Source organism: Acartia tonsa, chromosome 3, assembly GCF_053477335.1.
Source record: "Acartia tonsa isolate MP-2025a chromosome 3, ASM5347733v1, whole genome shotgun sequence".
NCBI classification, from domain to species: domain Eukaryota; kingdom Metazoa; phylum Arthropoda; class Copepoda; order Calanoida; family Acartiidae; genus Acartia; species Acartia tonsa.
Genome location: NC_137262.1, coordinates 30,183,806 through 30,203,215, shown reverse-complemented (window position 1 = coordinate 30,203,215; position 19,410 = coordinate 30,183,806). Strand labels below are relative to the sequence as shown.

The following is a 19,410-nucleotide window of genomic DNA, read 5'->3' as shown; positions in this document are numbered from 1 at the left end:
TGACGTCCAAGCTTTTTTTTAAAATCTAATGAATTTATAAAATTTAGAAGCTGTAAAATAATGTTTTTTAAATGTTTGGGCGGGTAATTTAACGTATTTTTTTTATATTTTGTGAGGGTAAAATGAGTGGTTTCGAAGGTTTGAGGGGGAGAAGGGGTTAATCAAATGTATTCTTAAAATTTTCATAGGGCTAAAATGAGGGATTTCAAAGGTTTGGGAGGGGGGGTAATTATATGTATTTTCAAAAATTTTGATGGGTAAAAAATCGGTTTCAAAGGTTTGAGGGTAGTAATCCTATGTATTTTTTAAAATTTTTATGGGGGTATTGTGAGGGGTTTTAAAGTTTTAGGTTTTAGGGTTTTACTTGGACGTCTATTACCTACCTCCAAACTGTTAAAAGATCTTTATTTAGATTCAAACTTAAGAAGATTATTGATTTTTTTGTAATTGCTAGAAAAAAATCACAAAACCTCTTAATTTGTAGAGAGCATATTAAAATATCTATTTTTTCTAAACTGATAAATGTATATAGCAGTAACACATAACACTTTTTCTTCCTTTTTGTTATATATACTTTTGATATCGAATGAGTAGCTACGCTACTTATGCAGAATATAGTGACGTATCTAAATAGGGGAAAAAATAAAAACAAACACTTCTATTTGTTTACTTCAAAATTGTTTATTTATGATTGGAAAATGCTCGTTTTGACCATCAAAAAATATAAGTTTGGTAACTTAAATTACATTACATCTATATAAATATAAAATCCAACGATAATTTTTTAGATTCATGATCAAATAAATATGTTTTCAGTCGCCTATAAAACTTTTTTCATTCATGGAAATGGACATACTGGCTGCTTCGCCCCTAGTTACTTGGAGCATCGTCCAAAAGTGGGCAAATCCTCTCAAACAACGAAGAAAATTATAAAAAATAAATAAAATAAGTTACATCAAATTAGCTTGTAATTTTTTCTCTATGTTTACTATGTTTTCTTGTTTGAAGCGAAGCTACTCAAAACTGTTTGGTCTTTCTGTGTGTCTGTCTGTAGTTATCCAATTTTTGACACTAATCCATCCTCTAACAATAACATATAAAACATACATAAATCATATTGTTAATAAGTTTTTAAAAAAGATAAAAAAGATAAAATTAATCCTACGAATCTACGGACAAATGTAAAAAATCAACATTTAAACCTGTTTTTTTCAGTTAATATCAAAAATATTCATGACCTTTCATTGCAAAAATCACTGTTTTGTTTAAAGAAAAACGTTGACCTTGAATATCAATTGATTGACTCATAAACAAGAATAAGTACATTGTACTCATCACAGCTTTTCACTTCTTTCAAAATAATTACTTCTAATCTAGAGACAAATATTCATCCTGTATAATTTATATATTTTCAGGTTGATTCGCTTCTAGAGGCTTTGCTTAGGACAACCACAGGACCATTAGCACATTTTAGTCGTAGTATGGTCTTAGGCTATTTTTCTACTTACTGCTTCCATCTTTGAATAGATAAGATTTATGTGCAATGTAAAAGCCATTGCTCCTAACAGGAGACAGAAAACATCAGACAATAAAGTTGAAAATTTGTAAAAACAAAAATTTTAATGAATTACTGAGGAGCTCACTTTAAGATTAAACTTCCTTTAAAAATCCTATTTAACGAACGAACTTATCAATAAATGAGGACCTTTGTAGCAAAGTACATAAAATTACCAAACTAGTTTCTGTTTAGTACCCCTACTCTATGATGATGTATGAAGAATAAACATCAACAGAAAATATTTTTAGGAGTATATTTTTCATAAATAACAGTAATATAAATACTATTTTTAGCCTTAAACTCTTATGTGATATTATTAAGAATAATAGACAATAGGAATAAGTAGCTAAGATTGTTAAGTCCCCAATTCCGCTGAAGTTCACATTATCAAGTCTCCACAATTGCATATTTGGTCAGTAATCTTTTGGCTTATTAACAAGTCCTCTTTGGAATTTAAAAGTAAATGTATTTTCACGACATCTCTAGATTTAGGTCGCATATGATTAAACAGTCACTAAACAGCCAATGAATATATCTAATTGCTATTGTAAATCATAGTGATCCATTTAATTATACTTGCATATGTGAGACTATACGGCATAGTATGCACCCCACTAAGATTTAGAATTATGTATACATATGCATATGTGAGACTATACGGAATTGTATGCACACTACTAAGATTGAATATGTGCAGGGAGTAAGGGAGGGGACAATGGGCAATTAATTCAATTTAAGAGGGTTCGCTGAAAAGCAATGAAAACCAGATTTATCAAGAAAATTTTACCAAAATTGTAAAGGGATCATGGTAACCTAATCTAGAACAAAATTAGTTCTAAGAAAAAAATCATTTACTTGAAAATTAAATCATCAACACATCACAATGTAGTAAACATTCTGTAATTAATAACTAGAAAAATCTTGTTTAGAACTACCTCAACCCTTCTGATATATTTATAACTAACCCCAAAATTCAAGCGGTTCTTAGATTATTTAATACATAAATATCACAGTAGAGTTTCTATACATGAAAAGACATTTTCTTGGGAAAAAATATTTGTTAAAACCAGCGATAAATAACAAACTTTTCTGTCTGCATATTCAAAACTAGCTCAGCTAGTTAGCGGGGCATTGATGCGCAAGTCCCCAAAATCAGTAAGAATCTGCTGTATTCGGGCACATTCCCTTTAAGCCAGTCCCCAAAGTCTGAGACTCCTTAAAAATTGAATATTCGATCCATTGTCCCCTCCCTTACTCCCTGGAGTATGTAAGACTATACGGAATTGTATGCACCCCACTAAGATTGAGTGTTATGTATACATATGCATATGTGAGACTATACGGAATTGTATACTATTATGATTGAGTATGTAATAATATACGGAATTGTAGTTACACCACAAAGATTGAGCATGTGAGACTATACGGAATTGTAGTCACACTACTAAGATTGAGTATTATTATGATGATGACACTGTCAACCAGAATATACAAACACACTAACACTATACCACAACAATGGATTTATTATTACTTGGATATTACACCAGATTATCATTTACTCCCATAAAGTAAAACTTTTAGCTGGCTAAAATAACGATCTACCCCTTCCACTACCTTTTCGCCATATCCTCCCTTCCTACTGGATGAAAGAACTGACCAATAAAGAAGTTTTATTTCAGCAAGCTCAGTTGACGACAATTTTTCCTTTGTTATAATATCCAGGTATATTTTACTTCCATTTTACCACAACATCTTTTCAATTTTGTTGATATTTTATTTTTTATCCCAGACACGTCATCATTACATTTTTTGTTGTTGCATTAAAGTAAACAATAGACGGCGAATGGGTCTAATAACTGTATGTCTCCACCCTGTGCGGACTTTCAATTGGGTTTTAATACCATCCAAAAGCTTTGTAAAAATAATAAAGGTACTAAGAAAGAGAGGGAATGTCTGATTGAGCCAATAGGAGAATCGCATCGGAATTTACATTGGATCTCATTGGTTGAAATTATGTACACATTTTCCTACGAAGGCATGTTTTTTTTCATTTCATACATACATAAAAGTCAGCTGTTAACAGTATATTTTCTTAGTAGAAAGCTTTGCGGAATCAGAATTAATTGCCCAAAAATTTCGTTTACAATTTGAAAGCTTGAAACAAAGTTGGATTCTTAAAAAAAAAGTTAGGCTGGCAACTCGCTGGTGAGGCAAAATTATTTTTGTGAAAAATCCTCCAAAATCGAATAAAAAATTTACAAAAATGAAATAAAATCTTAAGAGGGTTATTAACATATGATTTTGTTTAATTTTTGTAGATTTTTAATGTGCTTTTGGATGATTTTTCACAAAAATAATTTTGCCTCACTATCGTTTAGCGAGTCTATCATTTTTTAAGAATCCACATCAGCTTGAGTCGAAAGTAAACAATACTTTTGTCTGCTAGGAATATTCTCTCTTAGATTTGACGAAAAAAGGGTTCAGAATATTCTTCTACTCTTCTATTTCTATTGTAAAAATTAACACAGCCAAGTCGATACAAAAGAGCAGAAAGCAATTTGCTAGCAGACGAAAAAGGTCCCCAAGATTTGAGCAAGGTAGTGGTCTGGGTTATACATCTATATTTACTAAAGTTTTTGATTTTCTTGATTTTTCGAAGATTGGTATACTTAAATGTTTATCAAGTTACATAATAGAATTTGGCTAATTAACTTATCATTTATTAGCCTATCCCTGAAACCCTAAACTTGCTTTATGTAATCGATATTTTACTTTTTGCTGATATTAAATCAACATAAACCTTCCAAATGAAAAAAAGGGTTAACGTTTCTAACATAAAGTAAACAAAAAAGGGCAAAAAATCCAATCCTTTATGTAGATAAACAGGGAAAACTCTGTCAAAATTATTGGCATTTTATCGATATGCAATTTCAAGGGTTTATGTCGACTACATGGCTTTAATAAAAAAATGGTAATTGCTGACATAATATCGACATACTTTTTTTTTATTTTTTAGGTGACAATATTAAAGTGGATTAAATTGACATAATAACGACAGAATTTTTGAGAGTGAAGACTTGTAAAGTGGATTTATTGATTAGAACTGACCTATAGTTGTGATAATGGTGACACTATAGAGCAAAGCCCCAGATAAACTAGGTGATAAGAACTGACCTATAGTTGTTATAATGGTGACACTATAGAGCAAAGCCCCAGATAAACTAGGTGATAAGAACTTACCTATAGTTGTTATAATGGTGACACTATAGAGCAAAGACCCAGATAAACTAGGTGATAAGAACTGACCTATAGTTGTTATAATGGTGACACTATAGAGCAAAGCCCCAGATAAACTAGGTGATAAGAACTGACCTATAGTTGTTATAATGGTGACACTATAGAGCAAAGACCCAGAGAAACTAGGTGATAAGAACTGACCTATAGTTGTGATAATGGTGACACTATAGAACAAAGCCCCAGATAAACTAGGTGATAAGAACTGACCTATAGTTGTTATAATGGTGACACTATAGAGCAAAGACCCAGAGAAACTAGGTGATAAGAACTGACCTATAGTTGTGATAATGGTGACACTATAGAACAAAGCCCCAGATAAACTAGGTGATAAGAACTGACCTATAGTTGTTATAATGGTGACACTATAGAGCAAAGACCCAGAGAAACTAGGTGATAAGAACTGACCTATAGTTGTGATAATGGTGACACTATAGAACAAAGCCCCAGATAAACTAGGTGATAAGAACTGACCTATAGTTGTTATAATGGTGACACTATAGAGCAAAGACCCAGAGAAACTAGGTGATAAGAACTGACCTATAGTTGTGATAATGGTGACACTATAGAGCAAAGCCCCAGATAAACTAAGTGATAAGAACTGACCTATAGTTGTTATAATGGTGACACTATAGAGCAAAGACCCAGAGAAACTAGGTGATAAGAACTGACCTATAGTTGTGATAATGGTGACACTATAGAGCAAAGCCCCAGATAAACTAGGTGATAAGAACTGACCTATAGTTGTTATAATGGTGACACTATAGAGCAAAGACCCAAAGAAACTAGGTGATAAGAACTGACCTATAGTTGTGATAATGGTGACACTATAGAGCAAAGCCCCAGATAAACTAGGTGATAAGAACTGACCTATAGTTGTTATAATGGTGACACTATAGAGCAAAGACCCAGATAAACTAGGTGATAAGAACTGACCTATAGTTGTTATAATGGTGACACTATAGAGCAAAGCCCCAGATAAACTAGGTGATAAGAACTGACCTATAGTTGTGATAATGGTGACACTATAGAGCAAAGACCCAGATAAACTAGGTGATAAGAACTTACCTATAGTTGTTATAATGGTGACACTATAGAGCAAAGCCCCAGATAAACTAGGTGATAAGAACTGACCTATAGTTGTGATAATGGTGACACTATAGAGCAAAGCCCCAGATAAACTAAGTGATAAGAACTGACCTATAGTTGTTATAATGGTGACACTATAGAGCAAAGACCCAGAGAAACTAGGTGATAAGAACTGACCTATAGTTGTGATAATGGTGACACTATAGAGCAAAGCCCCAGATAAACTAGGTGATAAGAACTGACCTATAGTTGTTATAATGGTGACACTATAGAGCAAAGCCCCAGAGAAACTAGGTGATAAGAACTGACCTATAGTTGTTATAATGGTGACACTATAGAGCAAAGCCCCAGAGAAATTCCACTGACTCGCAGACTCCGTCTCTTGGCTGTCATTACCATCATAACCCTCTGTCTTTACCTTAATAAAAAAGGATGGTTAGTTTTATAGGTAGAGTTTCTTTCATTATTTTTAACAACTCTGATTGATCTGATTATTGGAATTGGAATACTGATTACTATAACAACAAAGCACAATGTTATAAGCGAAGCATCTTTATAATCAAGTCCTAAAAATGTATATCATTAACCAATATCCTGTACTTTAGCAGTTTTAAAACAAAATAACTTACAATTTTGTTTCCACTTTTATACATCTTTATTCTGATTATTTAGTTCTGATTATCTACGAGTGTTATTGTATGTTTGTCCTACCATTTCAAAGCTTCACTTATGGATTTTGTCATCCTTGTTAATGTAATAAAAACAATAAAAAAATGGAAATGTAGATTAAAAATTTAAGAAGCATCGATTTTACAATTTAGGTCAAGTTTGCTAGAATTAAAAGATTAACATTGAAATTATTAAAAATGTTTGAAAAATTTTTCACCAGGCATCAAAATTAAACATACATCAATTTAAAAAATTTCAAACTGAATTAATTAAAATGGGACTTTACTATACGTTTCTTTATGTGAGCTATGCATAAAGGGGCCAGGCAAAGCAAACACCGTCATCCAAAAACTACAATCTAAAAATTAAAAAGCCCCAAACTATTCCGAACCTATTTAAAACTTACATTTAAAATCTTACGCTACTGACAAAAAAAACTTTTTATTATGTAGATAAAATACTAAGTCGCCACAGAAGGCATAAAGGACTTTCAGGACAAAAGTAAACCAAATAAAAGGTATATTGATGATCAAACAACAACCCAAATAAAAGTAACAGGATGTTTATTTATGTGTCTGTCTGTAAAACGAATTATCTCGCTATCCGCTGTATTGATATGACTCTCCTTGTTAAATTAAATGAAAGTAAGTTTGACAATTTTGTTCTTCTAATGCCTTAATACCTGACTATTTGAAAGCAGTCTTGTGTTCATACAAAAGGATTTAACAGGAATTTGAGATTTCTCATGTGTATATTCAAATTGAAAGAATGATCTCTTTAAAAGGAGGGAAATACCTTACAAATACATTACAAATAAGTATTTGGGGCGGGATTCTCCTTTGATTTCAAGTGATCATCTAGAGAACCCAAGGACGTAATTGGATGCAAAGATCTAACGCCAACATGTGGATGTTAAGTTAGGAATTGCACCTGTTTATGGGCCAAGGCATTTCCCCTACTCTAACTATTCATGTCGCGCAACTGACATAGCAGCAGTAGGAACTATTTTTAACGTCTTTAGCTCTGACGCGTTGTAGGGCCGAGATTCGAACCTCCCCAACGACGAGCGGGTGCGCTACGTGTTGAGCCACTGTCGCGTTTTTTTAACCTCTACTAGCAATATAAAAAAAAACTAGGAAGCTTCACAGAAAAGCAGACCGATCAAAGATGCCGTTTGCGAGATACTCAGGTTCAGGATGGTGACCTCTCTACTTATTTTATAATTTGTTTGGATTATAGGAAATATTTATCAATTAAATCTATAAAATTTCTTTGAGTATGAACTTATGAAGTGTTAAACTGTTGAAAACAGATGTTCTTGTTTGATTACTTTCCGTCAAATATGCGCGCATTTGATAAATTAACAACTTTAATGTGTGTTGGGCAATAGAGTTAACTTGTTTTAGTAAGCAAGTAGCACAGCAAATACAGAATGACAATACTCGAAATAAACAATAAATATTTTAAAGTAATATTATACTAGATCTTTATGGATATATTGGTATAGGTTAATGAGTGGCTCAGCGAAGCTTTTCTCAAATTAGAATCTGGCAGTCCGAACGATCGTAGCGGAGATATCTGATTGATAATTTATGATTATAAGCCTTGCATAATGATTCCTGAATTATGTATCATTTAGAAAGCGTAGCAACTATACGATCTTTACAATAACCATGATCTTTATGATGGTGATTACTAGGAAGTTTAGGCCTCATTTATTCAAAAGACAACAAGTGCAGCATTATTTAATACAGTACAATATACAATTTCCTGTATTTAAGCCAAATATCGACATAATACATGAAAATATACAATGTAGCTTGTTTCTTGATAAAATATTTACTATCCACCTAGTTTGATGATTATTTATGTGATTGGTCTAGAACTACTCAATGTCACCTAATGTATCAGACAAGCTATTTAGAACGAGACGTATATGTACTACATACACTTTAGACTTGTTCAATATTGAGATAACTTAAATTTCTGATTTGTACAGAGAAAAATGCTTGTAGTTGTGTATAGGTAGGGTAAAATAGTTTTCCTTATAAATAATCGTTGAAGACTTCATTATTTACTTATCATGAAGAATTATGGTTTAGATATCCAGTTCGTTATTATAAAACTTGTGGCTTCGCCCCCTATGCTCTAGGAGCTACGCTCTCTGAGAGGGATGATGCAGCATTAGATAGTGTTTAATATTTTTTAAATTTAATATTACTCTTTGTCGCAATGTATAAAATTAGAAGCTGAAAGGTGTCAATTCCCAGTAAAGATGTGCTCAAATAAGGTACTTGATTTTCATCTGGAAAATAAGCTTTTACGTCCCAGAACACCTAGAAGTGAGAAAATTAAACAGGCCTAATAAACATTTATGACGTGAGCTTTGTGAAAATATTTAGATAAAATGTCGCACAATCCCAGAAAAAAAGTATAAAAAGTTTCTTATATTTTGATGGGTAAAATCTTTCGTTCTTGCATTATGTAAATATACTGAAATCTATAGGAATACTTGATAAAATTTTTGAAGGTTCCATATTAAAAAAATGCAATTACACTATAATTTCAAATGTCCGTCTGTCTGCTATTGGCTAACTGTTAACTGCATATCTTGATTCGCTTTTTAAGAAAGTGGTTATACCTATTTTCTAATGATTAGAAGCAATATCTTATGGGCTTGGTTAAAAATGAGCATAAAAATATCAGAAAATTATCACGATAACGTTAACCAATGAGTTACATACTGAAATATGTTCATAATTAGGTTCCACTAAAAAAAAAATTTTTATCACTTATGAATGTTTAAAACTAAATTTTAAAAAGAAAAAGATTGTCAGCGTTTTGTTTTAGATATTTGCAATGTTTTATGTCCTGTCCAAAAAAGATGGATTAGATTAAACTACATATTTACAACAAGTAAATCCTTTGACGTTTTGAAACTCATTTATTGCAGGGAGTAAGGGAGGGGACAATGGGCAATTAATTCAATTTAAGAGTTTGCGAAGAAAGGCAATGAAATCCATAATAATTTAGAAAATTTGGTGGAAATTGTAAAGTGATTGTTAATTAAATCTAGAAAACCATAAACTAAGAAAAAAGTTCCAAGAAAAAAAGCAATCATTTGAAAAATAGATTACCAGTATTACAGACTGACATAACCATTCTGTAATTAATTACTAGAAAAATCTCCCTGGAACTCTCCAAATGACAGGGAAAGAGAAAAGAGATTTGGGGGCAAGTGATGTGAACAGGGAAAAAAGGGGCAGGCAGGCGTGTAGGGTAACTGATAGCTGGTTGGGCAAGAATATGACCCGCACACCTTCCTGCCCCTTTTTATCCTGTTTATTTTCCTTGCACCCACCTCCCTTCTCCATTTCTCTTTCTTGTCTGCTTTAAAAAAGGAGGTGGGGGAGAAGGGAGTGAAATAAAGTATGGGAGGGGGGCCGTGTATTTATATTTAAACTACTCTCTGTCTGCAAAACTATATATTTTCTAAACTAACACAGCGAGTAGCGGCATTTCTTGCGCAAATACCCAAACTCAGTCAGAAACTGCTAAATTCTTGCACATTCCCTTTAAGCCAGTACCCAAAGTTTGAGATTCCTAAAGATTGAATATTCGATCCATTGTCCCCTCCCTTACTCCCTGCATTTATTGGCTCAAAAACTGTTTGGTACTTCTTAATATACATTTTAATCTACAGAAGAAGTAATTTTGTTTTTGATCATTGGGGAATGGGGATATATAAATATTATCATTTATTTTCCTATCCCTTAAGATCCATAGGAAATTATAAGATTGCAAAGTTGCTGCGCTTCTATTAGGACAAAGCTAGATATAAAAAGAAAAAAAATATGAAAATAATTTCAGGATAATCACAGATAGCTGTAGCGTAGCTGCGGCTTTTACTAAAAATGATATAAAAAGAGAATGTTGGAATATTATATGGGGTAAGTGCATCGTGTCTACACATCAAACAAGGACAACTACGCCCATAGATTGCTCCATAAAAATAAAAATTCTTTGCATACAATTAGTTTAGGGCGGTAGGGGACATTTGGCTGCTTATTACACTAGTCTCCAAAGTTTTATAATGACGTTTCCTTATTCATTTGATTAACAACTTTGGGGACTTTTATTGACTTTTGATTGGTTGGTCTAAATATTTCAACCACTAATTATAATCTATTTAATGTATCATTGAAGATGTACATTAATTGACTTATCTCTTTATATCCCTGAGTAAGATCTATAAAAATAAAAAAATTGTGCTTCTTGAAAAGCTTCGAATTAGTCCTTAGAATTGTTGGGGCTGTAACGAAAGAAGCTTTAGAAGGTTAAGAACAATGTAGTTTTAAGTTTTCAGGCAGAAGCTTACACATAAGAATTAAGAAGAAGACCAATTATCTTACATTATCCTAGTTCTTTATTTTCAGATTAATAACACTAAAAAAAATCCTTGTATTCAAAGGTAGAAATTAAGAGTAGCTATAGAGATGCTATGTGTCTGAAAAAAATCCGACAAGGACCGAAAAACTGTGAAAGATACATGGAATGATAAGGGAGAGATATACTCCCAGATAAAAAGATTACAACAGAAAGTAAGAAAGTGATATGCAGGTCAGGGATTCAGGGATACAACAATAGAAAATAAATTAATTCCAACACCTCTCTTGTGAAATTCTGCTTCTCGTAGCCTGCAAACATTGGGAAAAAGAGTTTTAAGTTTATCTTTAATTATCCTGTCCCTCCCTGTATGCAAATACAAATATAACTTGTGGGCGAAAGTTTTTCTTTCATTTTTGACTTAAACGGCAACAAAAGTGAAACTTTTTAAAACAAGGAATTGAAACATCCATAAAAGCGAATTTACATCAGAACAGGACATTGAAAAAAGTATAGAATAAGTAAATTTTTTCTTTTCTTTCTTTAAAATTAAAAAAATGCACGAAAATTAGGGATCTTGAGGGACAAAACAAATGACTAAAATTCATGTACATCCGTAATGAAAATTTAGATTTTTGGTTGAACTGTTTGGACACTAGTGTCTAAGTATCTCATTTGAATTAGGTTTAAATTAAAGATAAATGAGAGAAATAAAGTAGTTTTTAAAAGCGAAGCATTTCTATAATTAGGGTCGGTCCGTCCGTACGTAACGGATAGCTTTTTTCGTTAATTTAGGCATGTTAGAATTGTTCGATCGATGTCAAACTTTGCCTGGTGATTCCTGTCATAGGTACAAATTAGAAATCGTAGCAATTCTATAATCATTACCAGAATGTCCGTACGTCCATTTAAAACATGTTGATTTATTACTTTTTTAACAACAAATTTTTATGTGATCTAATTATCCAATAGATCAGATTTTTGGTATACTGATTCCTGAGACAACAAAGTACAATATTATAAGCGAAGCAACTCTGTAATCAAGTCCTAAAAATGTAAGTATGTCCATAAACATTATCCTGTATCAAGCAGTTTTTCAACAAATTTACATACAATTTTGCTTCGACTCTTATACATTTAAATTATGCTTATTCAGTTCTGACACTATACAAGTGTTAATGTCCGTTTTTCCTAACGCTTCAGAGCTTCGCTTTTATGGATGTTGTCATCCTTGTTATAAAAAAACAACTTTCAAACTAGTAATAGTTATGGGTTATTTGTTATATTTAGCATGAAATGAACAATTCTTAATGATCTTTAAAATGAAACAATTCCTATAGTGTTTATGTATTTAAAAAAAAACATATTACAATTAACTTAACAAGAACGATTTCATCCATAAGAATGTACAAATAACAGAGCAATATCAAGCTAACAATGATTTTATGTGATAAAAGCTGTGTTAGGCTTTATCCAAAAAAAATTTAAATATGTTTATTTAAACAAAGATTTTTAGGCTGAATGAATTTTCAAAACAAGTTATTCATGAAAAAACCTAAAAGTTACAGAAATGTAAATAAGTTACAGACAGGTGGCTTGACTAACAGACAGACCTACTTATAGAGTAGCTGTACTACTAATAAACATCTAAAAATATATCATATTAATATGTTATATGTCAAAAGAATTGTTTTTCTGGTTGTAATTAAATGTATCAATCAAAATAACAATCGTTCAGCATAGTATTATTTTTATGTGGGGAATATTTTTCATACTTAGTGTTTTCTGTTTTTTACCTAACACTATCATGTTATTATACCCAGCTTAAGATATAATAAATCATTACTTTTTCTGCTACGTCAGGCAAGAATAGTAAGATAGAAAGAATTTAAACAAACCCAAAAGATGTCTAGATAAAGGTCTTACAATCAAAGAGTTGTTAAGTACATTTCTGATTGGTCTTTTGATTTTAACTTTCCAGAACTAGGCACATCTACATACATGAATCCGGTAAGAGTTCCTTGAGAGGTTATCAGGATTTAATCTATTTCGTAATCATTCTGGCCTTTAAAGCTACTTAAACTAAAATAGCTTTTTCACTAAATTATTTACATACCTTTAAGATGACATCTCTTTCAAAAACTTTTAGCACCAATTCTGCTTCGCGAGTCCAATTTGCTTTCCACAGAATATTGAACTTTTCTAAAATAATTAGTTTAGTTAATTAAAATATTTAGTATACACATAAATATAACACAGGAATGACAACATGCATAAAAGAGATGCTCTAAAAGCAGAAGGAAGGCCAAACGAACAATAACTCTTGTACAGTGTCAGAACTTAATAAGCAGAGCACTAATTTGTAAGGAATCATCATGCAAAGTTTTAAATTGATAGGACAACTCTGACTTGTTGGAATTGATGAAAAAAATACCCTGACGTAAGGAAGCACGGACGTAATGAACCTATTGATAGAAAAGCTTCGCCTTGAAAAAGAGAACATAAAATATCAAGCTTAAGTCAAAGTCACAAATGAATATAGAATGCGTGTGGTTAATATAACAGGGGAAATTTTGCAAACAATTTAGGTTGTTAGTATAACTGTATAGTCTTCAGATATTGGTCAATATGTTCTTTCCATGGTGAGGGGAGGGGGTGGGATAAATTCATAAGCGGGAATCTATCGTTATTATTAGCCAGCAAAAAAAAATATTTTATCAGGGTATGCGAGAACTTCTCACAATATCCACGGACTCTTTAGAAATTTTGTTTAATAAACAAGAACAATTATGTAGTTTTTTTTAAGCAACTGATAAGAGAAAAGAACAGATATTCTATTGCATTTTTCAACTTGAAGCAAAAATTAACTATTCAAAACATAGGGGTGATATATGCCTTTATATATAATTACACATAATGTCTAAAACAAACGTTTAAATACACAAACAAAAAAACATTAATTGTCAAAAATACAATAAAAAGGTTAGTAAATAACAAAAAGATATTAGTAGAAAACATAATTTATTAAAATTAATTTTTAAAAAAGAAACAAAATCATTAGTAAGATGATTAGTAAATATAATAGAAATATTTTTGTTAAATCCATAAATTTCACACAAATCTTACGATGTAAAGGTCTGACATTATCCCCGTGCATGAACAGCAACCCCATATTCAAGCAGTGGACCGTGGAGGTGCCCCCAGCCTCTAGGCAAGCCACCTTGTGACAATAAGTTCCACTTGGTGGTCCATAAACAGTATACAGGGATGTTGTCGAAGGATTCGGCGCCATTGTTGTTGTAATTAATGGCGGCTGTGTTTCTGGCGGTTGGACATGAAATTCTGCGGTTGGCCTTAAGGTTGTTGTTGTTGTAGTTGTTGTAGGACGAGGTCGAGGTGTGGGATTTGGAGGATTTTCCCTATCAACAAGAATAACCTCTTCCGTAGAAGTTAAGTAAGGACCACTAACAATAGTATTTGAACTTGGAGTTCGAAAAGTAGGATCATTAGTTATTAAATATGATCGTTTTAATCTTTCTACTATTGTTTCTTGGCTTTTATTTTCTAAATTGTTAATAATTTCACTACAATTTGGTAATTTAACTAATTTATTGCTAGGTTTGGTTAAGTCTTCTCGTTTGGTTCGGTTCATAAGCTCAACAAATGAGATAACTGGATCTCTATTCAATATCCCTTTCTTAATTAACTTTTAGAAATTAAATCTTTTAATCGTACAGACGGACGTAGACATAAATTCGTCATGTATTAATTATTTGGTTGTCAATGAATATCTTGTAATTGAAAAAGGGGGGAGAGAGAAAGGCGCGCGAAGCTCGTCCAATTTTTTTATATGCCTAATGAAATGTTTTTGGAGGATGGGAGGGTTTAAATTAATTATATCTTTTTTTTAAATTAGGGGCTGCAATCACCCCTTTACTCTCCCCCTTTGCTCGTTCTTGTTATCTAATTTATTACCCACAACAAAGTTCATATGGACAAACAGAAGTACATAATTATAGACATGCTACGCTCCTTAATCTGCTTGATTAAGTACTTATTAAATTTATTTGCAATTTTGGAGTAGCAGCGCATCTGATAAAATACGTCAGAGACTTGGCCTTCAGTAAAAAAACAGAAACAAATCTCTAAAATGATAGATTAGCAGATGAGAGAAAAAAATTTGAAAAATCAGATGTTAAATATTTAGAATAAACACTTCGTAAGTATATATACATACATTTATCATGCACTCTTTGCAAAAGAGATAAATAAAGTATAAACATTGACAAATATTTTTATTTTATTTTTCTCTATTCAATTCATTGCTAAAAATAATCTTTTTTTTGGTAGAGGCTCCCTCTCTATCCCTAAAAGCCTGACATAACAGCAGTGGTTGCTGCCTTTTCTTTTTTAAAACAAACTATATCTAGATACTTTCTCCAGTATCCAACGCTTATCATATTAACATTATATATATAGATTATCATGATATAGCATTACTAGAATAGCGTTAGGCTTAATGCCATGTAATGTTGACATTTGATAGATCTTTTAATGTCATTTTAATTAGGGGTCTGAAGGCCATGACCGATAAATTGATGTACATCCCCAATGTTGATACCTAAAATTACCTCTTTTAAGGTTTACAATTAGTGGTTGAAACGTTTTGACACCCAACTTATTAAACCAACAAATCAAAATTCCCAAGTTGTTAAGCCAACGAATAAGAAAGCTTTTTTATAAATTGTTATTTATAACCCTACGGGGCTTGTCATATTAAGAAATATTTCCTATCAGTATCCAAGTGCCAGTAAGAGTATCATAATACAGCATTACTAGAATAGCGATATGCCATAAAATATTGACATAAATTCGTGTTTATAATATGTCAGCCATAACCTTTTTAATGAACGATGTATTGCCGAAATAAAATTCATGTTTATAATTAAGAAATAATTCCTATCAGTATCCGAGTGCCAGTAGAGACATGGTGGATGTTTATCTTGGCAGAAATGTTTGCATATGGCCTCCTCCAGGTTACTCTGGCTACAGTGCGAGTAACATTTCCGCTCCTTCAGAGGCACATTATCACCTGGAGTTGAGTATTTACTTCAATATTTAAGTGTTAATAGTTATTTCTTTCATCGTATCATAAACCGCTTTCCGCCTTCGGCACCTCGGGGCTAAAAAACTGGTTTTAATCTTATGATTGTACATTTCTATATTCGTAGAAAGCGGTTTATAATACGATGCTAGACATAGTTTTTTCGTATGGATGAGAACCGGTTCCTATCCACCGGATTCGAATGAATACGAGAAAAATTATTCTTTTTCTATACATAAGATCTTCAAAACAACTACAGAATTAAAAAGAGAGAAGATCAGTATAGAAACAATCCCAATGTGAAAAAAAACATTTATCTTGACAGTTTATTGCAAAATTGTGTTTTTTTTATTTGACAATGTAGAGGGGGGGGGGGAGGATTGAAGTATAAAGATTATCTGATTTTTTTTCATTTTTGAAAGGGGATAAGTTGTAGAACATGAAACTTTTTTATCAAGTAAAATTACATAAAATCAAATAATTACTACTCAAATGGTCAAACTTTTGTTATTATATAAGCTCTTTTTTTAAAAACAGTACTAGTTTGAATTATTTCAGCGATATTTATCAAGTAAATAACTTTCCTTTGCATTGTTCAATCACAGATTCAAGAAATTTCTCCTCGTTCCTCCTCAGTTTTTGACATTTTCTCTTCTCTTGAGTCATAGTTTCCAGTCTCTCCTCCAGCTCCTCGATTCGTATGGACTGTTCTATCAATTTTATCCGAAGTGGTTCTAGGAAAGATTTATATTGTTCTCAATTTTAACCAGAGGCGTGCACAGGGTTTTACAGGAAGGGAAAAAAAGGGAAAGTATTCTTAATTTAATCATATGGGGGGAGGGGTTGATCCCACGCGTATCTTTTCAACGTTAAAGTGCGTGTAAGTTTTTTACAACATTCATTTGTTGGCTTTGAAAAATTAGTAACTTTATTTAATACTGTTTAGGTTATACAAACTTTCAATAACTACAATAATTCTAATCTGCAAAAGGGAGAATTTTGAAAAAAGCATCGGGAATAGTCCCTTTCGTAACATCGCCCCTCAAGGGGCGATTCGTCGTATTTTTAAAATGGCTTTTTATAGGTTATTTTATTTTAGGTTAGGTTATATTGGGTTAGGTGATTGCCCCACAGGGTTAGGTAATTGGCCCCGCAGGGTTAGAGCCCCCCCGCAAGGGATAGAAATAGGAGAAAAGCTAATGTGAAAATACGAAGAATCGCCCCATAAGGTGTGATGTTACGAAAGGGACTATACCCGAATTATCTTCTAATTCCCTTTATTTTACATTATAGATTGTTACATTATAAATTGTTACTTTTCTAAAAATGAGCTGAAAGAGTAACAAGATTTTGTGGAGCAAAGATTTTGTAAATTAGATGCGAAACAGTAACAAGCATTCTAGATGTTGGTTGGAAGAGGAGGAGGGGAGAATCCAAAGTGATTGAAGTGGAACGGCCTCCTTTTTAATTATTTTTTGTAAACATTTCAAGCAATTTATAAAGGGGGACCTAACCATACGGGGCTACTCGGTACTTAATATAACCTAATCTGACCTAAAGTAATAAAGAAACAAACAAATTTCTTTATTGTTACTTGTCTTTTAATGTGTAAATTAAATTAATATGATTTATGTCATTTAGACTGAAGAGTTTGCCATGTTTACCAAAATATATTTCAATAAATAACTGAGAAGTATCAGACTTTTTAACTCCATGAAATTATCATATACTTACTTATCCCCGAATCTTGTGTCTGCAAGATGTTTGCAAATACTTTAAATAGTGAATATAAATGTTTACTAATTACTGGGTTAACTAAATATTTCTCAACATGCAGGCTAATCAGTAATTTGAAGCGCAACTTCTCAATAAATTTGGTAAGTCTATAAGTCCTTCTAAGAGATAATAAAAGAAAATAAATGTTATTTCATTGAAATGAAATTTAATAACTTTAATAATCATAATATCATATTCAGTGATTTATTAACTATACCTTCTATAATTGTGTCTATATCTAATTCATTTTTTCATCTGTAAATGCACGACTTAGCTTGTTGTTGCTTTGCTACTTATGAAGAAATATGTTCCTGTTTACACAGAAACTTTCTTAGACAGTGTAATGAACTGAAAAGAACAATACAGAATATTTGTAGCAAAGTACAGTTTAAAGAAACCTTTAGATTATTCTATACTAATTGTAGAACAGTTAGGTTGTATCAGTTTTAGTATTTTTTTGTACCTTAAGATCTTAAGATTTGTTATTTGTTTTTATTATGTTCAAGGCTCCAACTCTGCCTCTAACATGTTTTTTTTATATTTTATCTATGAATCTTACGGCAGGGTCATCTCTCTCTCTCAATGCGACAAAATTTGTTCTCTACATTTACATACAAGAATTGCAACTTCCAAAAATATAAATCTATTTACGATAACTATTAAAATTAATGTACTTTTTCAGCAGCAAAATCAGAGTAGCGTCTTATGTATAAAGAAGTTGTATCAACTTTTTTTTTTATAGCTAGCCGGTCCTTTTAGTAAGTAGTAGATGTAAAATTTTTCATAGAATTCAGATATGCAATCGGTTTTTTTTGTAGACCTCTTATTTTTTAAGTAATTTAAATTTTTTAAAAAAAAATTAAGTCGATTTTAAGGTACTAAAATGCAACAAAAAAAAGAAAGAAAATGGCCATTATGAACAAAAATAGTAAGATCTTTAATTTGACACCTTACTTTTTCAATTCTGTTAGGTAATTATTGAAAAAATCGATTTTTTAGACCCACGAGAATAAAAACTTTGAACTCAATTTTATCATTTTACAAGTAAAAAAATATGGGTTCATATATACCTTTAGAATCAGAAAAATATTACGAATCCATTGTAAGCAAAATTGAAAAAAAAAGTTTACAATATAGTATATAAACTACAATAAAAGGAATTATATGAAAATATCATATTATATTGTACAGGCAACGTCTTAACTTTTGAATTGAGTATAAAAATGGGAAGGGGGTATAGAGGGGGTAAAGAGGGGGTAAAAAAGGGAAGACGATAGTGTTGCCAGAACAAAAAATACAATTGGCCATTTTTTTAATTTTTTATTTTTTTACTTTTTTTCAATTTTGCTTACAATGGATTCGTAATATTTTTCTGATTCTAAAGGTATATATGAACCCATGTTTTTTATGTCTGTTTGAGAAAATAATTAGGTCTAAAGTTTTTATTAAACCGAGGTTAAAAAAATAGATTTTTTCAATAATTACTCAACAGAATTTTAAAAGTAAGGTGTCAAATTAAAGATCTTACTAT

General features: G+C 31.6%; 1 protein-coding gene across 1 annotated transcript in view; it reads right to left on the bottom strand.

Annotated features, from left to right (window-relative positions):
* The window catches only part of LOC145314830 (uncharacterized), a 47,573-nt gene that overhangs the window by 17,654 nt on the left and 10,509 nt on the right, over positions 1 to 19,410 (bottom strand). The window contains exons 6-9 of the mRNA XM_080154910.1: positions 16,684 to 16,837; positions 14,126 to 14,679; positions 13,116 to 13,201; positions 6,254 to 6,362 (exon numbers count right to left, since the gene is read on the bottom strand). Coding sequence (XP_080011036.1) covers positions 6,254 to 6,362; positions 13,116 to 13,201; positions 14,126 to 14,679; positions 16,684 to 16,837 — 903 coding nt within the window. The remainder of the gene's footprint in view (positions 1 to 6,253; positions 6,363 to 13,115; positions 13,202 to 14,125; positions 14,680 to 16,683; positions 16,838 to 19,410) is intronic.